At 41.1% G+C, this 23,147-nt stretch overlaps 1 protein-coding gene across 1 annotated transcript in view; it reads left to right on the top strand.

The window, feature by feature from the left end:
• The window catches only part of CRIM1 (cysteine rich transmembrane BMP regulator 1), a 205,158-nt gene that overhangs the window by 26,006 nt on the left and 156,005 nt on the right, over nt 1-23,147 (top strand). The window contains exon 2 of the mRNA XM_059943606.1: nt 22,540-22,713. Within this exon, the coding sequence (XP_059799589.1) occupies nt 22,540-22,713 (174 nt within the window). The remainder of the gene's footprint in view (nt 1-22,539; nt 22,714-23,147) is intronic.

Here is a 23,147-nt window from a genome sequence, read left to right as displayed (position 1 = left end):
TAGAAAAGCATCTCTAGGTCAGCCCCTCGTTTTACAGATTAAGGGACCAAGGCCCATAACACTTTGTCATGTTATCTTAATGCATTTTACAGTTTCTACAGCACCTGCCTCTTCCTTCCAAGCCCAAAGAGGTTGAGGGGCTTCTTCTTGCCCACTCTGGAGGGAGCTCTTGGGACCCCCGTTGCCCTCCCCACCCCTTGACCTTGGTCTCAGAGTAGTGGGCACAGCGGCCGAATCAGCCTCTGCTGAACTTTTCGGTCCCTGCCCGCTTCCCTGCCCCACCCCTACCCCCCATGCAGGAATCCGAGCCCTCCCCGTGGGGCTGTGAAGGCCCTGGAATGTGGCACTCTGACCTCTGGCAGTTGAGTGTCCTGGATGGACCTGGCCTGGGAAACAGGAAGGACTCAGGGGAGGCGGGGAAGAGTGCTCCTTGGCCTTGGGGTGGGACGGAGGGAAAGGAAGTGCTGGGCAGTGTCGCTTCCCCAAGTCGGCTCAGTTGACTCCCCCAACACGGGAGACCAGGCAGCAGGGGCGCTGGGGGGTAGGTTTCCTCAGTGCTGGGTCAGGGGGTGCACTGCCAGAGCACTTGGGGTGAGGAAGAAAGGGTTTGAGGGGGAAAGGGAGGAGCAGACCAGAGGCAGAGGAAACTGTTGCAGGAGATGACGGACCTGAGGGTGGTGGGTGGAGAGAAGGGATGTCCAGCCCCTGTGCAGATGGACACATTCTCACTTTAGAAGCCAAATATGTTAAAAGGTGGGAAAGACCTTTCTAAAGAAGTTTCCGCCTCATTTTGAGACTCCAGAGCTTTTTAACATGCTCACCCTTCGCAAGACAGAGTTAGTGAAGCGGGTGGTTGCCCGTTCAGGTGTGAGGCTGACTGGCACTTAGCTGTCCCTTTCTGGGTTCTGTCAGTGATGCCCCCCCCCCACCCCCACCTTGTGCATGCTCTGCTCAGTTACCTCTCTTAGATTTTCAAAAACCATGAGGTCGAGCCTTGGTCATGAAGTCCACACCAGCTCCTTGCCTTGTTCCCAGATAAGGGCACCTCGTGTCCTCAGCTTCCTCCCTGTGAAAGCACTTTGCAGGATGCACAGCAAGGGCTTGGAGCTGCCTTGTGCCGACCCTTGTGCAACCATGAACATCTTGCCAGACTGCACGTGAGGTCTGCCAGGATGGCAAGCCAGCTTTTCGTTGGGGGGGGGGCGGTTTACAGGTAAATTCCATGCTCGTGGGGAAGGAATAGAAACAAGAGGTGGCAGAGCGTCTCTGAAACACCTGTTTAAAGAGGAGAGCTGCCGCCCGTACCTGAAGGGATTGAAGGGATTGGGTTTCGTTTGTAGCTGGAATCTCTCCAAGCTGAGTCAGTTCATTCTTCCCGTGCCCAGGGTTGTCTTGAATGATAATTAGTGTTCCGTGGTCATGCTACATCCCACTGAAGTGAGGGCGCTCGTCTCCTTTTCTTCTTTCTCGTGTGACATTGTACAGAGTCCTAGGAGTAGTGGCCCTGTTGCTAAGTGGAAATGTCTTGGTTATCAGACTCATTCACTGGTCCTGCCAACCAGGGTATGTGGCGCCCTTCCTCCACCTAATTGATACCGAAAGCCCCCAGGTGAGGCCCATAGGGATGCTGCAGGCAGTGCAGCAGGTAAGCATCTTACTCAAGGTGTGCATCTTAGGACTTCCCTGAGAACCTAGCAATCCTCTATAAACTTGAGAGTTTATTTATTTATTTTTTTATGACTGAAAAAGCCATTTATTTTCATTAAACGTGACTTTAGACTATCTAGATTGAAACCTAAACATCTCTCCAAATGATTTAATTTTCACCTTTCCTCCAGTCTTTGATGACATCAAGACTGTACCCAGACAATACCTCCTCCTAGAAGCCATCCCTCCTCTCTGACCCCCAGCACATTGGATATGCCTCACATTTAAGCACCGATCATATAGCCTGTTGTGATGATTTATTTCAACAGATATTAATCAGGCACTTGCTACATGACAGTCACTGTGATGTGGTTAAACCAAAGAAACCCCTGCCTCAGAGAACTTACAGAGGGGAGTCACTAACCAAAAAAGCAAACAGTTCTATGATACACTGCTAGATAAATGAATGTTGTAAAAAAAAAAATAGAGCAGGGTAAAGGAATAGAGAGTGATGGAGTGGGGGCACTTGGAAGTTTAAAACAACAGAATTATTAAAGAGCGTGTTAAGTGCTTGTATATATGTTCAACACTACGTATCTTTGTATATTCTAATCCTTTGAAAATTGGTGATCCTTGTTAGTTAAATAGGGTATGGATTTGAGCAGAGCATCCTTTGGGAATGGTCTATATTTGGTATTTTCTTTTATATTCTAACAACCATTAGTTCTTTTTTTTTTTTTTTTAAAGGAATTCCTTTATTTTTATTTATTTATTTTTATTTATTTATTTATTTTTGGCTGTGTTGGGTCTTCGTTTCTGTGCGAGGGCTTTCTCTAGTTGCGGCAAGCGGGGGCCACTCTTCATCGCGGTGTGCGGGCTTCTCACTATGGCGGCCCCTCTTATTGCGGAGCACAGGCTCCAGACGCGCAGGCTCAGTAGTTGTGGCTCACGGGCCTAGTTGCTCCGCGGCATGTGGGATCTTCCCAGACCAGGGCTCGAACCCGTGTGCCCTGCATTGGCAGGCAGATTCTCAACCACTGCGCCACCAGGGAAGCCCCAACCATTAGTTCTTGAAAGGTTTATTGAACCTAATAAAATAGATGGTAATTTTTAACCTTTCAGGTAGGAGTTAAGGGAGCTATATTTCCAGAAATTGTGAGTTTTATCATTTGAACAATTTACTGATGACTTCTTTTACACTATAAAGACTAAGTTTGAATAGAATAACATTGCAGAGTCGAGCTCTTGCAAAATTCACGTACCTAATTGCATGTGGGAATACATGCTGCTGTAGCATGTGGAAAAAGGACTGGGTGATTCATGTGGTTTTTATTTATGTTTCTTTTTGGAAGCAAATTAGTTATTCTCTATATGTGTATGTTTATGCATGCATGCGTTCAAATTTGAAATGTAGAAATTTATCAACTGTTTTCTTTAACTTTGAAAGAAAGTTAAAGTTTCTTTGCAGTGTTTTAAAATACCCAAAAGGTACTTGCTTCCTAAACCTCTGGAAGGCATGAATTACTATAAAGTATATTTTTTTGCATCTCAGACATTCCAGAAAGATGTTAAATATAAATGCATAAGTATTGAAGAACATAAGTAAACCTAAATCTTAGATACCCACGGAATATCTTTGAAGCTGCTGCTTTTTTTCCCCCCACAGGATATTATTAATGGAGTAGTCCCTTAGTCCAGTTTCACTTTCATTTTCTCCATTCAGTAAGTGGCGGTTGGGACCCTATCCCCCCAGCAGCTCAGAATCCAGCTGCAAACAGACAGCTGCAGTGTCTTTGGATAAGTGAAGTGGGTGGGAGAAAATCAAGTTAACTTTGAGGAGAAAACATTTAAGCCACACACAGTAAGATGGTAGCAGATTTTCAGTTAAACAGTGCAAGAAAGCACGTGCCTCGCAGAGGACATGCAATCAGCAAAATACTCAGAGAATTGATTCAGTAAATATTTATGGAGGACCTACTGTGTGCTAAGCCCTGCTCTAGGTGCGAAAGATAGAGCTATGAACAAGACAGACAAAAATCTTTACCTACCTGGAGCTTTGCAGTAGAGAGAGACAAAATGAATAATGTCAGTAAGTAAAACATATACCGTGCCAGAGGGATATACAGTCTGTGCAGAAAAAATAAAGCCGAGAAGGGGAAGTGGTTGCAGTTTAGAGTGATCATGGAAAGTCATGCCGAGAAGTTCAGATTGATCAGAATCCTGAAGGGGTGGGGGAGTGAATGGGCGCAGAACTGGGGTGGAGGGACGATGTTCTGGGTGGGGGGGGACGTGGGTTCCCAGGCCCTGAGGCTTTAGTGCTGGGGAGGGAAGAGGTGCTGGCCTCAAAGTGGGACGTAACTGGGAGGCTAGCTGGGGCCGAGCACAAGCCTCTTTTATCAGTGTGAGGGGTTAGACTTGACTGTGGAGGCAGGTGGGAGCCATTGAAGACTGGGGGATAGTGTTGGTGTCATGGCTGAGACCCCCAGGGTCTCAGAGCTTGGCATCTGTTAGGTGTAGATGTTTGATTACTATGCAAAGGAAACTCCAGTGTTGTGGGAAGTGTGCAAATGTATTTTTCAAACATGTTCTTAAGATTGCTTAATCTTTTTATGGTCTCGTTATATTTGCTTGTATGGTCTATATCACGTGAAATCTTAGGGATTAAATCATTGCTGTACAAATCAAAGTTCTCCCAAACGATTAATATTCATTTCTTGACATACCCTAAGGCAAGAGTCCTGCTTTTCATTGTCCCCTTATCTACATTTGCTTCTAGGAGGAGAGTTTCAGGTTGAATTTCAAGGACTTGATGCCTTTAAGAATCAATGTATCAGACAGGCCCTGTGTGGCATGAGGTTTCTAAATAGGCCACAGCTCTCTGATTCTCATTTCTTTTTTTTTTTGGGGGGCCATGCTGTGTGCCTTGCGGGATCCTAGTTCCCTGACTAGGGATTGAACCCGGGCCCCCGCCGTCACTGAGTCCTAACCACTGTACTGCCAGGGAATTCCCTGATTCTGGTATCTAATTTATATAACACTTCTTCCCATATAAACATACAGTAGCAATGTGGATTTTAATGATGTTTCAAGAAAAGAAAAGATCTGGACATACACATCAAACTTTCACTTACCACGAAACTGAGCACATAAAAAAAATGTTCATTGAATATTGCTGGCAACTTGTGCTTTGTTGCCAGGACCAGATAGCAGGAGATCCATGGAGTGTATAGGGATAAATAAGATCACACATAGAGATAATTTTGCTCACAAAAATATAAAGGTTTGGGATTGAGGGCGTGATATTTAGGGATGATATTTCTTTGTAGAACAGTATCAGAGTTAGTGGTAAGGATCAGTTAGAAATATAATTGTTGGAATTAAAGGTGATCACGCTTTCACTTCTTATCATCTTCTACTTTGTTCACTTTGAAGAATTCAGATAAATTACTAAGGTGGGGTTCACAGCAGGGCCCAAGTTGATTTGCAAAGATATTTCCTTCAAAATGATTGCTAACTGATTTCACTAATTCATTATCCTGAAAAGATTCCTTAGTGCTACTTACAGATCATTACACCTTTTAGAAATCATTACTTTCGCCTCAGGAGTATTGCTTTATGTGGAGGCATTATTGCTTTCACAAGGAAACCTTTGTTTCCTGGATGATAGAATAGTTGAGGTCATGTTTATATTGTTGGGTTTTCTGTTCTTGGATGTTTCCAGAGGTTCTCCAGCAACTCCATTGTCTTGGCTGAGAAGGTGTCAGAGAGGCTGTGCCAGCCCTTGTGGTGATGACCGTCAGCCATGGGTCTCTAGGCCATATTCACTCGAGATGGGCATCTCCAGTGTGAGATGGAAAAATAGCAGTGTTCCTCTCTTTCTTTTCCCTGGTGCTTGGGTTCTTTAGACTCACTTGGACTTGACATTTTGTCCAACCATTCGACCACCTTACTTCCCTATTTCTTCAATTCCTCTTGTTGCCTGCTTGGTGATATGTCTGTGTGGAATTCAGACCTGGTTGCTTAGCTTTCCTCCTCAGCTAAATGTGTAAGTCTATGGAAAGCACCTAGTAAGGTCCCTGGCTTAGGAATTGTTAGCTCTTATCAGAAGATTTGACTGGCGGGGTGGGTGTGAAATGTGCTTCATTATCTGTGCTAACTGTTCAGCTAGTATAATGAAAAATTTGTATCTTTCAAAGTGGTTATTTTCAGAATATCATGCTCATTTTGTTTTTCTTGTTGTTTGAAATTCTGGTCACATTTCTTCTTCTCCCTGTCGTGATTTACACTGTTGGATGAGTACAGTCAAGAAAAAAGGCATTCCCACATCTAGCCTTCTGTTTGACTCTTGGTCATTTGACTAACAGATTTTAGGCTAGAGCATACATTAATATTTATAAAATGATACTGTGTATTATTCATATCCACAAGTACCTTTCTGGCAAGAAGCATTAACTTGTGTCACGTTATCTAATTATGGTCATGATAGACAAAAGTGGTAGGAAGGGAGATAATAGAGTTTATTATTTAAGTTATTATTTATCCAACATGGTCGAGGAATATTACACTTTTTCACTCATTTGACATATAAATATGTGATATGTGGAAGTGTTGGGTAATAAAATGTTGAGGCTAAAAGAAAACTTGAGTTAGTATTAATATTTCAAAAGTAGGAAGACCAAGATCCAAAGATGTTTCTCAGTTATTTCTGAATAATTGACTTTTTCCTACCACCAAACTTACTTTCCAGAAAAAGTTTGGCACTTAAAGATTCAGATTGCTTTGCTTAAGTTCAACTCCTCCTGTTCCTGTTTACTCCCTCTGCAAATGTTTATTTTGCTGAGCTACTATTTGCAAGCCCTATGATAGCCCAATGATAAAAAGAACCCACTTTCTGGTGGAGATTAGATGAGCAGTTTCATTATACTGCCGTAAGTGAAATAATTTTAATGGATGTATAACAGAACTCCTACAGAGGAGACAATTCTTGATTTAGTCCCTATAGAGCAGATGAAACCTGGAGAAAGTATTAAAGACTAAATAGGAGCTTTCAAAGCAGGTAAAGAGAAGCAGCTTTCTAGCCAGAGACAACACCTTGTGCGAAGCCCAGGGGTCAGGAACAGTGTGGGTCATTTGGGAGCACATCATTATGAAGTATTGCTGTAGTAAGTGGGGAAGAGTGGAAGAGATGAGGGTGGAGAAGTGGACTGGGGTCAAATCTAAACAGGCTTCGTGTTCTGTGCCAGAGACTGGAATGGCCAGATGGTGGACTTTCTTTGGAGACCGTTGCTTCCCAATTCCATATCCTTAAGAAGTTTGATAGGGCTATTCTTTTTTTTTTTTTTTAGAAATTCACGTTCTTTTATTTATTTATTTATTTATTTATGACTGTGTTGAGTCTTCGTTTCTGTGCGAGGGCTCTCTCTAGTTGCGGCAAGCGGGGACCACTCCTCATCGCGGTGCGCGGGCCTCTCACCATCGTGGCCTCTCTTGTTGCGGAGCACAGGCTCCAGACACGCAGGCTCAGCAATTGTGGCTCACGGGCCCAGTTGCTCCGTGGCATGTGGGATCCTCCCAGACCAGGGCTCGAACCCGTGTCCCCTGCATTGGCAGGCAGACTCCCAACCACTGCGCCACCAGGGAAGCCCGATAGGGCTGTTCTTATAACACCCTCACTAGGTGTTATTTACACCAAAGCACCTCTGTAGGAGAATAAAACACTGTGAGCCAGGTACCTAAGGGATGGCTAATCACCTGGCTTTAAGGACAGCTTTTAGAGAATCTAGATGAAGAGAGGAAATGTGAAAGAATTAGGTACTTCTCCAAGATAATTTTTCCCTCAACTAAGATGTATCCATTTTTAAGCAGCAGTACATTTTTTTTTTAATAATGGCATCCATTTTTTAAAAATTAATTAGTTAATTAATTAATTTTTTTTGGCTGTGTTGGGTCTTCGTTTCTGTGTGAGGGCTTTCTCTAGTTGCGGCAAGCGGGGGCCACTCTTCATCGCGGTGCGCGGGCCTCACACTATCGCGGCCTCTCTTGTTGCGGAGCACAGGCTCCAGATGCCCAGGCTCAGTAGTTGTGGCTCACGGGCCCAGTTGCTCCGCGGCATGTGGGATCCTCCCAGACCAGGGCTCGAACCCGTGTCCCCTGCATTGGCAGGCGGATTCTCAATCACTGCGCCACCAGGGAAGCCCAGCAGCAGTACATTTGATAACAAAACCAATATTCTTTGAAGCTGGTTAAACAAGGGGTTACATGTTTTAGTGGACATTCATGCTCAGAGAAGACTGTGTTGCTTAATAATGACATGTGCCTGGCCAGAAGGCCAGTCCAGCACTGCATAAGCATGGGCCAGTGGAGAAGGCCTGAGATTTTCCTTTTAAAATATTGAGATTCAGTCTCAAAGTAGGGGAAATGAAAGGGGGTTGAGTTCTACACCATTGGGTTCAGTCAGACTAGTTGTAGCTAGGGAAGAGTTTCCATGAGCAATCAAGTATCCTGTTTTGATTATTTTAAAAAATTTCAGAAATGTAACCATTTAGTGTCTGACTTTGAGTAACTTCCTGGTAAAACCACACCAAAGAGAAACTGATTGAAAAAATATATTTATAGGTCCAAGTACCTGGATGAGGTAACATGCTATATGGGACTGTTAGTCATAAGCCATTTATGAGATATCTTAATAATCTTTTTGAAGAATTAGTTTTTATTATGTTAATCACTTCTGTTGCTTTTATTTCTGTTACATTGATTTTCTCCATGTATTTATTAACTTCATCTTTCTTGTTTCTTTGGATTTGCTTTGTTGATCTTTTTCTAATTTCAGATGAGTGCTTAGCTCATTTTTTTTAACCTTTCTTATTTCCTGTGAAATTTCCCTTTAAACACTGCCTTAGCTGTGTCCCATCAATGTTGACATGTGACATATCTACTGTTCTTCATTTTTAAGTATTTGATTAATTTTCCCATAATCCCCTCCCATTAAAAAAAAAACCTTTTTATCATAGAAGTTTTCAAATATATACAGAAGTAGAGGCAACTGTGTAATGACTCAGTGCTTCAGTAGTTATCAATTCAAGGCCAATCCTGTTTTAATCTGTTGAGACCTCAGCCAGTAAATCCTCTAGGATTGGAGGTGCTAGAAAGGTCCTGCAAAGTGATATTTGTTATATTAAAAGCACCTTTGGCTTGCCTTACTCTGCACAGTGATTGTTTTCCAGACCTTAAACTAGTTTGATAAATGGGAAATTATTTTAAATTTAAATTGTGACCACCATAAGCGTGTGATTCTCTGACACTGTGACCAGTAAATTGTTAGCATTGTACAGTTTCAGCTAAGATGCCAGAATCAAGGAAACACAAGGAGGAAGTCTAAAGGGACCTCACAGATTATCCATCTCACCTCCGTTTTAGTGATGAAATAAATTGGAGCCGAGGGGGCCAAATGCCTTGTTCAGGGTCACTCTAATGACAAAGCTAAGGTTGTGGTCCCCTGGACCGGGGCCTCTCCATGAGAACAGACCTCTGGGCTATCTGATTTTCTATATGCAATTGAGGGTAGATAGTCCCTAATTTAGGCAGAATTGTGAAATAAGAGAGTTGTGTTCTGTAGCCCTGGTTTCTCCTCTCCTTATCTTGTTTCATGAATTCCTTCTAGAAATACTGCTTATCTTTTCTTAACTTCTTCTCTGTCCCCACCAGCTTCCTGTTATCAAAAAGGAAATTATCCTTCCCTTACTTAATCTTTTCCTCTGTTTCAAGATTCCTAGGAACATTTTATTCACATACTTGGTATGATTTTGGTTAGAGTAGTGGGAAATTATACTGTAAACTCCTCTTTCCTAGCATTTTAAATCCTTAGTACCTTGCTCAGTTCTTGATGTATAATAGATACCAATAACTGATTGAGGAATGAATGTTTGAAAGAAAGAATGAATGAACAAATGACTTTACATGCTACAGTTCGTCCCTGGTCCTCCTCTGATAGGTGTATTGCTGAGGTGTTGACAACAGTTACAGCAATGGAACATTCGCTTATCATTCATAAATGTTTTACTATAAATTGGTTTAGTAAATTGGTTCAGTACTGTTTATTTTTCAAAGACTTCCCCACTTGGACATAATATGAATCAGTGGTCATGTTTGTTTGTTATATATTTAGAGGTTTGCATCAGTTTAAGAGTCCTCAAAAAAAATTGTGTGCAGATTTTAGTATTTCCATTGTTTTAGATTAAGGCTTGGTCTACTCTGATACACAGTTACATATGCCTCACATAGTTTTACTTTGTGGAAATGCCTATAAAACAGATTTTTATGTCATGAATCATTTCTACTGATAACCATAATTTTGCCCTTCTTGCTTTGCACTGATTACAGCATGAGGAAGAGAGGGAAAGGGAAGCACCAGCTTTTGGAACATCCGCCTTAAGCTGGAAGGAGAGAGAATGAAAGCTCACTGCCTTAGATTCCTCCTTGAGCAGAGCTGAATGCACGATAACAGCCAGCCGGGAGCTGGGGGAGTTAAGAGCAGCAATTTTACATTACACTGGAGTTTCTAGGCTGGCATGGAAAGAGATGCCAGTACTAGCTATTTGCATCTTACTGTAGCCACAGGGATATGTGAACAGCTGGAGAATTAATTTGATATATATTCCCAGCAGCCTCTCTTCTGCCAACAGAATTCCATTACTGTGAGCTTCTGAGTGTGTACCACGAATTTGTCTTGCTTTTTAATATCTGCTATAGCGTGTTTCTGGTAAGTGGAATACCACACAATGGGGTGTAGCCATATCTTGGTTTGGAGTAAACTCCATTACCCTAAGCTGATATGAGGTAGGAAAGGTAAGGCTCTGAGTCTACAAATGCCTTCTGCCTTCAGGAAGTTGGACATTTCAGATGAACACACAGTACTTTGTCCAATAAGTGCGGTCATACCTGAAACATTTTATTCCATGTTACTGGAATTTCAGGCACCAGCAAGCAGATGGAAATATATTTTGACAAGCAGAGAATCTGGAACCAGTTGGGCCAGAGTTGCCGTGGCTGGTTCCTTGAGCTCCTGGGCACAGAGCGGGTGTAGCCCCCGGGGCTGCTGCTTCCCAGATCTGGAGCTGGCTGTGTCTCTGTACATCTTCCAAGACTCCTCTTCTTTCACGTCCTTTTCCCCTCTCCTACCCTGAGGATCACAACTCCTTTCTCAGTAGCCTTTGCACTTAGAATCTGTTATATCAGCTGTGGAAAGAAGGAATTTCAGGCATCATCAAGAATATTGGAAAGTAGTCTGTGGAACAGAAAGACCAAGTCCAGGGTTAGACTGAAGGTGACTGTTGGAAGTGCAGGTGTTTCAGGTGTTTTTGCTTTGGTACCACATGTACACTCTTACAAATTTTTTTTTTGCAAAATCATTCACTACACTAAAGGTAATAGAGCTGTTGGGAAAAATAGGGATGGGGCAGGTCACTCAAAACCTATGGAACTGTGAACACAGAGGATAAATATAAACAATAAGAATCCAAATAAAGCTCCTGACTCAGGTAAGCTGCTCTTAACATTTGCATCTGGAGCCTGGGCAGCCCATCCTTTGCAGCTTTACACACTCCTGAGCTCAGGCTGCTTCCTTCAGGGCATGGGACCTCACAGATACTTAACTCTGAATGGAGACTAGTTTCATCAGAATTAAATATAAGATCCAGGGGTAGTTTTTTGTTTTTTTTTTTTGTTTTTTTGGCTGCGTTGGGTCTTCATTGCTGCGCGTGGGCTTTTCTCTAGTTGTGGCAAGCGGGGGCTTTTCTTGTTGTGGAGCACAGGCTCTGGGTGCGCGGGCTTCAGTAGTTGTGGCGTGCGGGCTCAGTAGTTGTGGTTCATGGGCTCTAGAGAGCAGGCTCAGTAGTTGTGGCGCACGGGCTTAGCTGCTCCGTGGCATGTGGGAACTTCCCGGACCAGGGATCGAGCCTGTGTCTCCTGCATTGGCAGGCAGATTCTTAACCACTGCGCTACCAGGGAAGTCCCCAGGGGTAGTTTCTTCATCATGATTTTTTTAAAACGAGAGAATATCTCTAGCTTTCTCATTTGTACATTCAACCTCCCCGGACAGTTAAATGTAGTGGAAAGTTCAACCACTAGAGCAGCCATTTCTTGCACTAAAGGAAGGAATTTAAACAAGATTATAAGCCTTTTCTTAAGGTGTTCATTTAACTGCGAAGACTTTTCCTTTTATTGTGAGAAAACTTGCTCCTGATGTTTTTATAACATTAATGTGCTGGGGGAAATCACACATGAACCAACACACCTTCTGCATTATACTGACATCATTTTTTTCCAAATTATGTATAACTAAAATCACGTTAGAGAAACGTGTTTTTATGGTTCAGTAGTAACTGTTAGGAGAAGAGGTACCCAGTATCTTTTGTTATTTCTCAAACCTGGGTCCTATGCTGTCTTGGCCTAAGTGTACCAGCAAGACATGCTCTTTAGAACAGCAGTTCTCAAAGTGTGGACCACAGACCCCTGGGGGGCACTGAGACCTTTTCAAGTAGTACATGAGGTCAAAGTTATTTTCACAGTAATATTAACATTATTTGCTTTTATTCTGTGTCAACATTTGCACTGCTGGTGCAAAAACAATTCTGGTAAAACTGCTGGCATCTTAGCATGAGCAGAGGCTATGGCCCCAAACTGTGTTAGTCACCGCTATGCACTTGCAGTAAAGTAAATACTAATAACCAAATAACAAACCAAATAAAAAATCAGTTTCCGGTCCGCTTCTCTGGTGAGACAGGGCCGGGAGATGCTCTCCTCGGCTCCTTGCCTGGGTGGGCAAGTCAGGCTCTAGGGCCGGCAGAAATCCTTGTTTGGGGGTACCACCAAATTCCCAAGAGTGCTACAGCTGAGCAGAGCGGCTGCTTGGGACTACTGCTCGGGCGGTGCAGAAAGCCTTCTTGGAATCTGACATGACATCACTTTGGGACTGTTGGCCAGCTGCTCCTGACTTGGCCACATGAAGGCTCACACTGTCCCAGTCTCTGAACTGAAGAGAGCCAACACTATTAGCATATCTCTCACCACCATGAATGCAACATATTTCAATGAAGAGTATCAGGAGGACATCTGCAAATCCCAGTCTGGCATGTGTAAGTTCTGAGGAATGGTGGAATAACCCAATGTATCTGGGTGACCTTTGGAGACAGCTGAGACAGAGCTACGACAGGGCAGTGGCAGGCAATCAACTCATAGCCCATCTTCTCCAGCCGTGTGGCTGACAAGGTCTTGGTGCCCCGGCTGGCTGTCAGGCCTAAGCCTCTGAGGTGGGAGAGCTGAATTCAGGACATTGGTCCAACAGAGACCTCCCGGCCCCACGTGATATCAATCGGTGAGAGCCCTCCCAGAGGTCTTGTCTCAACACGTAAGACCCAGCTCCACTCAACGACCAGCAAGCTCCAGTGGTGGACACCCCATGCCAAACAACTAGCAAGACAGGAACACAACCCCACCCATTAGTAGAGAGGCTGCCTAAAATCATAATAAGTTCACAGACACCCCAAAACACACCACTGCACTCGGTCTTGCCCACCAGGAAGACAAGATCCAGCCTCATCCACCACAACACAGGCACCAGTCCCCTCCACCAGGAAGCCTACACAACCCACTGAAACAACCTTAGCCACTGGGGGCAGACACCAAAAACAAGGGAACTACAAACCTGCAGCCTGTGAAAAGGAGACCCCAAACACAGTAAGTTAAGCAAAATGAGAAGACAGAGAAATACACAGCAGATGAAGGAGCAAGGTAAAAGCCCACCAGACCAAACAAATGAAGAGGAAATAGTCTACCTGAAAAAGAATTCAGAGTAATCATAGTAAAGATGATCCAAAATCTTGGAAATAGAATGGAGAAAATACAAGAAACGTTTAACAAGGACCTAGAAGAACTAAAGAGCAAACAAACAATGATGAACAACACAATCAATGAAATTAAAAATTCTCTAGAAGGAATCAATAGCAGAATAACTGAGGCAGAAGAACGGATAAGTGACCTGGAAGATAAAATAGTGGAAATAACTACTGCAGAGCAGAATAAAGAAAAACGAATGAAAAGAATTGAGGACAGTCTCAGAGACTTCTGGGACAACATTAAATGCGCCAACATTTGAATTATAGGGGTCCGAGAAGAAGAAGAGAAAAAGAAAGGGACTGAGAAAATATTTGAAGAGCTTATAGTTGAAAACTTCCCTAATATGGGAAAGGAAATAGTCAAGTACAGGAAGCAGAGAGAGTCCCATACAGGATAAATCCAAGGAGAAACACGCCAAGACACATACTAATCAAACTATCAAAAATTAAATACAGAGAAAAAATATTAAAAGCAGCAAGGGAAAAGCAACAAGTAATGTACAAGGGAATCCCCATAAGGTTAACAGCTGATCCTTGAGCAGAAATTCTGCAAGCCAGAAGGAAGTGGCAGGACATATTTAAAGTGATGAAAGGGAAAAACCTACAACCAAGATTACTCTGCCCAGCAAGGATCTCATTCAGATTCGGCGGAGAAATTAAAACTTTTACAGACAAGCAAAAGCTAAGAGAATTCAGCACCACCAAACCAGCATTACAGCAAACGCTAAAGGAACTTCTCTAGGCAGGAAACACAAGAGAAGGAAAAGACCTACAATAACAAACCCAAAACAGTTAAGAAAATGGTAATAGGAACATATATATCGATAATTACCTTAAATGTAAATGAATTAAAGGCTCCAACCAAAAGACATAGACTGGCTGAATGGATGCAAAAAGAAGACCCGTATATATGCTGTCTACAAGACACCCACTTCAGACCTAGGAACACATACAGATTGAAAGTGAGGGGATGGAAAAAGATATTCCATGCAAATGGAAATCAAAAGAAAGCTGGAGTAGCAATTCTCATAACAAACAAAATAGACTTTAAAATAAAGATTATTACAATAGACACACAAGGACACTACATAATAATCAAGGGATCAATCCAAGAAGAAGATATAAAAATTGTAAATCTTTATGCACCCAACATAGGAGTACGTCAATACATAAGGCAAATGCTAACAGCCATAAAAGAGGAAATCGACAGTAACACAATCATAGTGGGAGACTTTAACACTGACTTTCACCAATGGACAGATCATCCAAAGTGAAAATAAATAAGGAAACACAAGCTTTAAATGATACATTAAACAAGGTGGACTTAATTGATATTTATAAGACATTCCAACCAAAAACAACAGAATACACTTTATTCTCAAGTGCTCATGGAACATTCTCCAGGATAGATCATATCCTGGGTCACAAATCAAACCTTGGTAAATTTAAGAAAATTGAAATCATATCAAGTATCTTTTCCGACCACAATGCTATAGATAGATATCAATTACAGGAAAAAATCTGTAAAAAATACAAACACGTGGAGGCTAAACAATACACTACTAAATAACGAAGAGATCGCTGAAGAAATCAAAGAGAAAATCAAACAATACCTAGAAAGAAATGACAATGAAAACACGACGACCCAAAACCTATGGGACGCAGCAAAAGCAGTTCTAAGAGCAAGGTTTATAGCAATACAGTCCCACCTCAAGAAACAAGAAACATCTCAAATAAACAACCTAACCTTATACCTAAAGCAATGAGAGGAAGAAGAACAAAAAAACCCCAAAGTTAGCAGAAGGAAAGAAATCATAGATCAGAAATAAAAAGAAATGAAGGAAATGATAGCAAAAACCAATAAAACCAAAAGCTGGTTCTTTGAGAAGATAAACACAATTCATAAACCATTAGCCAGACTCATCAAGCAAAAAAGGCAGAAGACTCAAATCAACAGAATTAGAAATGAAAAAGGAGAAGTAACAACTGACCCTGCAGAAATATAAAGGATCATGAGAGATTACTACAAGCAACTATATACCAATAAAATGGACAACCTGGAAGAAATGGACAAATTCTTAGAAAAGCACAACCTTCTGAGACTGAACCAGGCGGAAATAGAGAATATAAACAGACCAATCACAAGCACTGAAATTGAAACTGATTTAAAAATCTTCCAGCAAACAAAAAGCACAGGACCAGATGGCTTCACAGGTGAATTCTATGAAACATTTAGAGAAGAGCTAACACCTATCCTTCTCAAACTCTTCCAAAATATAGCAGAGGGAGGAACACTCCGAAACTCATTCTACGAGGCCACCATCACCCTGATATCAAAACCAGACAAAGATGTCACACACACACACAAAAAAAACTACAGGCCAATATCACTGTTGAACATAGATGCAAAAATCCTCAACAAAATACTAGCAAACAGAATCCAACAGCACATTAAAAGGCTCATACACCATGATCAAGTGAGGTTTATCCCCAGAATGCAAGGATTCCTCAATATACACAAATCAATCAATGTGATAAACCATATTAGCAAATTGACGGAGCAAAACGATATGATCATCTCAATAGATGCAGAGAAAGCTTTTAAGAAAATTCAACACCCATTTATGATAAAAACCCTCCAGAAAGTAGGCATGGAGGGAACTTATCTCAACATAATAAAACCATGTATGACAGACCCACAGCCAACATCGTTCTCAGTGGTGAAAAACTGAAACCATTTCCACTAAGATCAGGAACAAGACAAGGTTGCCCACTCTCACCACTATTATTCAACATAGTTTTGGACGTTTTAGCTACAGCAATCAGAGGAGAAAAAGATGTAAAAAGAATCCAAATCAGAAAAGAAGAAGTAAAGCTGTCACAGTTTTGCAGATGATACTATGCATAGAGAATCCTAAAGATGCTACCAGAAAACTCCTAGAGCTAAACAATGAATTTGGTAAAATAGCAGGATACAAAATTAATGCACAGAAACCTCTTGCATTCCTATACACTAATGATGAAAAATCTGAAAGAGAAATTAAGGAAATACTCCCATTTACCATTGCAACAAAACAAATAAAATACCTAGGAATAAACCTACCTAAGGAGACAAAAGACCTGAATGCAGAAAACTGTAAGACACTGGTGAAAGAAATTAAAGATGATACAGACAGAAGGAGAGATATACCATGTTCTTGGATTGGAAAAATCAACATTGTGAAAATGACTCTACTACCCAAAGCAATCTACAGATTCAATGCAATTGCTATTCAAACTACCAATGGCATTTTCCACAGAACTAGAACAAAAAAGTTCACAATTTGTATGGAAACACAAAAGACCCTGAATAGCCAAAGCAATCTTGAGAAAGAAAAACAGAGCTGGAGGAGTCAGGCTCCCAGACTTCAGACTATACTACAAAGCTACAGTAATCAAGACAGTCTGGTACTGGCAGAAAAGCAGAAATATACATCTATGGAACAGTATAGAAAGCCCAGAGATAAGCCCACACACATATGGTTACCTTATCTTTGATAAAGGAGGCAAGAATATACAATGGAGAAAAGACAGCCTCTTCAGTAAGTGGTGCTGGGAAAACTGGACAGCTACATGTAAAAGAATGAAATTAGAATACTTCCTCACACCATACACAAAATCAACTCATAATGGATTAAAGACCTAAACGTAAGACCAGACACTATAAAACTCTTCGAGGAAAACATAGGCAGAACACTCTGACATAAATCACAGCAAGATCCTTTTTGATCCACCTCCTAGAGAAAGGGAAATAAAAACAAAAATAAACAAATGGGAGCTAATGAAACTTAAAAGCTTTTACACAGCTAAGGAAGCCATAAACAAGACGAAAAGACAACCCTCAGAATGGGAGAAAATATTTGCCAACGAAGCAACTGACAAAGGATTAATCTCCAAAATATACAAGCAGCTCATTCCGCTCAATATGAAAAAAACAACCCAATCCAAAAATGGGCAGAAGACCTAAATAGACATTTCTCCAAAGAAGATATATAGATTGCCAACAAACACATGAAAGGATGCTCAACATCACTAATCATTAGAGAAATGCAAGTCAAAACTGCAGTGAGGTATCACCTGACACCAGTCAGAATGGCCATCATCAAAAAGTCTACAGACAATAAATGCTGGAGAGGGTGTGGAGAAAAGGGTACCCTTTTGCACTGTTGGTGGGAATGTATATTGATACAGCCACTATGGAGAACAGTTTGGAGGTTCCTTAAAAAACTAAAAATAGAACTACCATATGACCCAGCAGTCCCACTACTGGGCATATACCCTGAGAAAACCATACTTCAAACAGAATCACGTACCACAATGTTCATTGCTGCACTATTTACAATAACCAAGACATGGAAGCAATCTAAGTGTCTATCGACACTTGATGATGAATGGATAAAGAAGATGTGTCACATGTATACAATGAAATATTACTCAGCCGTAAAAAGAAATGAAATTGAATTATTTGTAGTGAGGTGGATGGACCTAGAGGCTGTCATACAGAGTGAAGTAAGTGAGAAAGAGAAAAACAAATACTGTATGCTAACACATATATATGGAGTCTAAAAAGAAAAAAATGGTTCTGTACAACCTATGTGCAGGACAGGAATAAAGACCCAGATGTGGAGAGTGGACTTGGGGACATGGGGAGGGGTAGGGGTGGGCTGGGACAAGGTGAGAGTGTGACATGGACATACTCTACCACATGTAGAATGGCTGGCTGGTGGGAGGCAACTGCATAGCACAGGGAGATCAGCTTGGTGCTTTGTGACCACGTAGAGAGGTGGGATAGGGAGGGTGGGAGGGAGATGCATGAGGGAGGGGATATGGGGATATGTGTATACGTATGGCTGACTCACTGTGTTATACAGTAGAAGCTAACGCACCATTGTAGAGCAATTATAGTCCAATAAAGATGTTGGAAAAAAAAATCAGTTTCCTTTAAGAATGCCCTTTATTGAAGCAGTACAGGTTATTAATTTTATTAAATTTCAACCCTTGATTATACATCTTGTGAATATTCTCTGGAATGAAATGGGAAGAATGCATGAAATAATCCTGCCTACTGAAGTCCCACAGTTGTCTTGAGGTAAAATATCATTTCCTGGTTTCTTCTAAATATCCAAGTGGAGATGTCAGGTTAGCAGTTAGTTATAACTGACTCTTCACTGGAGTACTCACATATTTGCATATATTTGAACATGCATGAATTCTAATTCATACATGAAATTATCACGTTTCTTTCATTTTGTATATAGAGAAAATCACATTCGGATTTGGTATCTTGCAGAAGTTACAAACTTAAAAATACATTTGCAGAGGTATCTCAATTATCTTGACCTTGCAGGCTTGGAGACTACATCTTGTTCCATGGAGAGCACTAGGAAAAAACTACTTGATATAAATAGTTAAAGGGCAGTACTCCTGTTTTTAATCACGCCCCCCGCTCCTTGTTTTTAAAGTCCTGACCAGTCCAAGGAGAAATCAGAAACTATATCAGAATCAGAACTTTGATCCTTGTGCTGTATATGTGGATTTACTTAAGAAAAGAAATTTTAAAACATCAAATTTGCCAAGTGTTGTCAGCGGCAGTATTAGGCTCAGATTTGATTTCTGTATAATCAGACTTCACTAAATTTTTGCTTTCAGTCCCTGTTGGATGGCTGTTACATTAAAGTGTAATGTTCTGTAATAGAAAAACATAAAAGCATTTGTCTCATAAACATGTTGTACTTGATCCTATAAAGCAGTGGTTGCTAAGGGAACTATTTGCCAAGAAGAAAAACAAAGTATTGATTAGGATGGGGGGCATAGAATGGAAAGGGTTTCCTCTCAAAAAAGAAAATAAAAGCATGTAAGACATTTTTGCCTTTAGAGTCAGAGGCCTCCTGACTGGACCGGGTGACCGTGACATTTCCTGAGGGGATGGTCAGGCTTAGCTGTGCACCATCAGGTGCAGCCTGTCGCTGTTGCCGAGAGGCTTCTGCTGAGAACAGTCAGGAGCTGGAGAGGGCATTAAGGGAAGTTGCCTTTTAGTTCTGATTCCACACTCAGGGGAAGTGGTCTTCCTGTGGGGGGGCAGAGAAAAACATCTGGCAGTGAAAACAAATTGGCCCTGAGATGGACTTCTTGGAGGGGCTGTTGATGCCAGCCAGCTGATAAGAGGCTGAAGTCTAGAGCTGAACTGGGAAAGAGACTAATGACAGCTAATGCCTAGAGAGAAAGGTACCAAAGTATTTCTGAGCATTTCTTCAAAATGCCTGCCTCATTAATGCTTCACTAATAAGGTTTTTGAATAAGATTTTTATTATGTAAACATGTTCATTATAATGAAACATGTTTTCCTTGTTATACGTCTATGCATTTGTTTACAAGACATTTTCTGTTAAAAAAAAAAAGCATAGTCAACAGCATTGACCATACCAGTGAATGGAAAAACTAGATAGAGTTACTGAACGCTTGTACTAAGTCCTGGGGTTAAGGGGGTTCAAAGTTGGATAAGACCTGGCTCCTCCTGCACATGAGGCCTCTTTGTCTAATGGGGAAGTTAGACTTGCATGAAACCATTATTAGAAAGGGTAAGAGGTGTGCACAGGTGTTTGTAGGAGCGTGGAGGATAGAGAGCTCCGAGTTGGAGAAGACTTTTCAAAGAGGTAACATTTGACTCGGGTCTTGAAAAATGAATAGGAGTTATCAGAGGAAGGCGAGAAGGAGGTGTTCCAGGCGATGATACTCTGTGAGCAAAGGCATGGGAGCATTTATTGAGGGTTTGTAGTGAGAATCTGTGTGCTTATTGGAGCATTAGGATGTGTGAGGGATTGGTGCACGATGAGTCTGTACAAGTAGGTACAAGCTGTACCATGAAGAACCTTGTATTATACAGTAAGAAGTTCGGACTTTTTCTTGTTGGCAAGAGAGAACCAATGAGCAGGCTTGTCTTTTGAGGAAGATGATTCTGGTTGACAGTGTGGGAAATGGGGTAGTGCAAGGAGACAGGTTAGAGGATGTTGCAGTGGTTCAGGAGAGTGATGTCTTCAGGGAGTTCCAGTTATGATGGAGGGAAGGGATGTTTATTGTGGAAAAAAAAATCTGCATCAGAATCCACTTGATTTGGTGATACATTAACTGCATATATTTACAAAGATAGCAATAAAGATTTCTTCTTGGAATATGGGGTGGGAAAGAGGAGAAATACAGTTTTTCAGTAGTTCAAATGTTACTTGAGTTTCTTACTGATTTTTAGGTTCCTAGGGTTGAACTAATTTTGAATTACAAATTTGAATATACGGTCAAAAGAATTTCTTTACGGTAAATTTTGCTGAACTGTATTAGGCTGGTGGTACTAATAACATGTCATCAATTAAATATAGAGATAAGAAATTGTTTACGTGAGCCATTTTGTCATGTGTTATAACCAAAGACTAAATTATCACCTACTTTACTGTGTTGAGTTGTTTCAGTATATTCTATTCTGGTTTTCCTTTGAAAGTAATTTAGTAATTTCACTGTTGTCTTGAAGATAGGAATGTCCCTTTGTGTGTATACATGTTATATACCTGTTATTTCTAAAGACCAAATACAGTCTAAATAGGAAAATAAATCTTAAAACAGATAACTTGTGTTTTTGTTTAAACTTCTAAAATTGTTTTACTAAGAGATGAAGCTTTGATCAAACAAGAGAGCCTGATCTTCTGAAATCAAAACACAGGAGATTTTCTATTCTCCCTTTTCAAATAATCACCCTGAAGCTCTTTATTTTGTAAATGATATCCTTCTAAAAACCCCTTGACAAGAAAATTATTTATTTCAGTGAGGGAGAACAGTCTTTTCCTGACTTAGGCAGTAAGTCAACGATGTCACCAGAAGGAAAAGTTAGCCTTATAAAAATTATAGCCATTTGTTTGCGCTGTCTTTTGTGAAAACACATTCTTAAGATGTCTTTATACCTGCCTTACTTTGAGCAACAAGTTTAAGTATCTTAAATTCAAGCACTTTTAAAAGATTCTCTCCAGATATGGTTATCAGAAACATGTTTACTATTTAATAGTCAGTACCCAGTTAAGGTGTGATAAAGTATCTATTAAAGATAATGTTAAGAGGGGGGAAAAACTCATAACATCACAGAGACTCAGAGAAATAGTCTGGTTTCCTACAAGAGGCATTTCAACTATGAGGAATATTGTTAAGGATTGAGTCTTGCTGTGGTTCTGTCATGTTTGTTTCATTTGTCTGAACTGGTTCCCATGAAAGTTGGTTTTAAAATCTACTTGATTTCTTACAGTCAACTCCATTCCATGGCCCAGGACACTGATATGGTCTCAGCCGCAGAATTTGACGACCTCAGCCTCTCACTAGGCTGTAGCCCTTAGTTTTGTTTGTTGTTGTTTCTGGCTTTGGTTGTGGGCAGTAATGGACATTAGCATTTGTACTGAAGTGCATTGGAGGGCATTTCCTCCGTTGTATCCCATTCCTGACTCCTTGGGTGGTGTCTGTTTACATTTATTAGCACTGCCTTGATATTTGAAGTTGCAGAGCTGTTTTAAACCTGAAGCTGGTTTCTACCAGATGGGGTAAAAAATTTGGGGGTTTTTGGGAATAATTTTGTAGATTGACAGATGTAGTTTTATTGAACATGGGAAAATCCTGGAATCTTTGTTTAAAATGAAGAAATTTAAAGGAATCTCAATTGTTTCTGTAATAACACATCAGAGGAGTAGTGGTTTTTGATCAGAAACGTTTGTATATATAGCTAGTTAATGTTGACGTGTATGGCTATATTTCAGTCTTCTCATTTATTAGGAGGTTGGGTTTCATTCATTTGTAAAATTGCAGCCAAACTGCCTTTCGTAAATTGAGGTGTCAAAATCGGATGTTAATCTTGACATCCTCGCACATTTTTGCTTTCAGACAGGCCTTTGAATGAAGCTAACAAGCAAACATTATGTGGTTAATTGTTTTACAGATGAGAACTGGGATGATGACCAACTGCTTGGTTTTGAACCATGCAATGAAAACCTTGTCTCTGGCTGCAATATAATCAATGGGAAATGTGAGTGTGACACCATTCGAACCTGTAACAATCCCTTTGAGTTTCCAAGGAAGGATATGTGCCTTTCAGCTTTAAAGAGGATTGAAGGTAAGTACGCATTTTCAGTCATAAGCGTTAGCATTGTGTAACTCTGAGCAGTGATGGTATTTGAGCTGGCAAGGGCAAAGACAAGCTTACAGAGATTGGTAGCTTTGATAATCTCAAACAAGATGCAGAGAGTTGACTAGGTACGGACGTGACGGCGTATGTGTGCCTGTGTGTCCACGCACGTGTGTGTTTCCTGAAAGCGGTGGAATGGTCATGCTGTGGTAGTACGGCCAGGGTAGTTTGTGCCAGCCTGCCTAGGTCATCTCTGCATAATGGATGATTTCACACGTGGCATGCTTGAGGTCAGCATCTGTTGTTACCATGTCCATTCCGCGTGATTTACCATAGGATGGTGCTCCATGAGGAGAGCGCTAATTAGAAATGCAGCTCATCTGGCAAGAACGTGCATCTCTTTAGAAGAGGTGGGAGATTTG

The sequence above is a fragment of the Balaenoptera ricei genome, chromosome 13 (genome assembly GCF_028023285.1).
Source record: "Balaenoptera ricei isolate mBalRic1 chromosome 13, mBalRic1.hap2, whole genome shotgun sequence".
NCBI lineage: Eukaryota > Metazoa > Chordata > Mammalia > Artiodactyla > Balaenopteridae > Balaenoptera > Balaenoptera ricei.
Note: the sequence above shows the minus strand (reverse complement) of the source record. Positions and strands in the feature narration are given on the sequence as shown.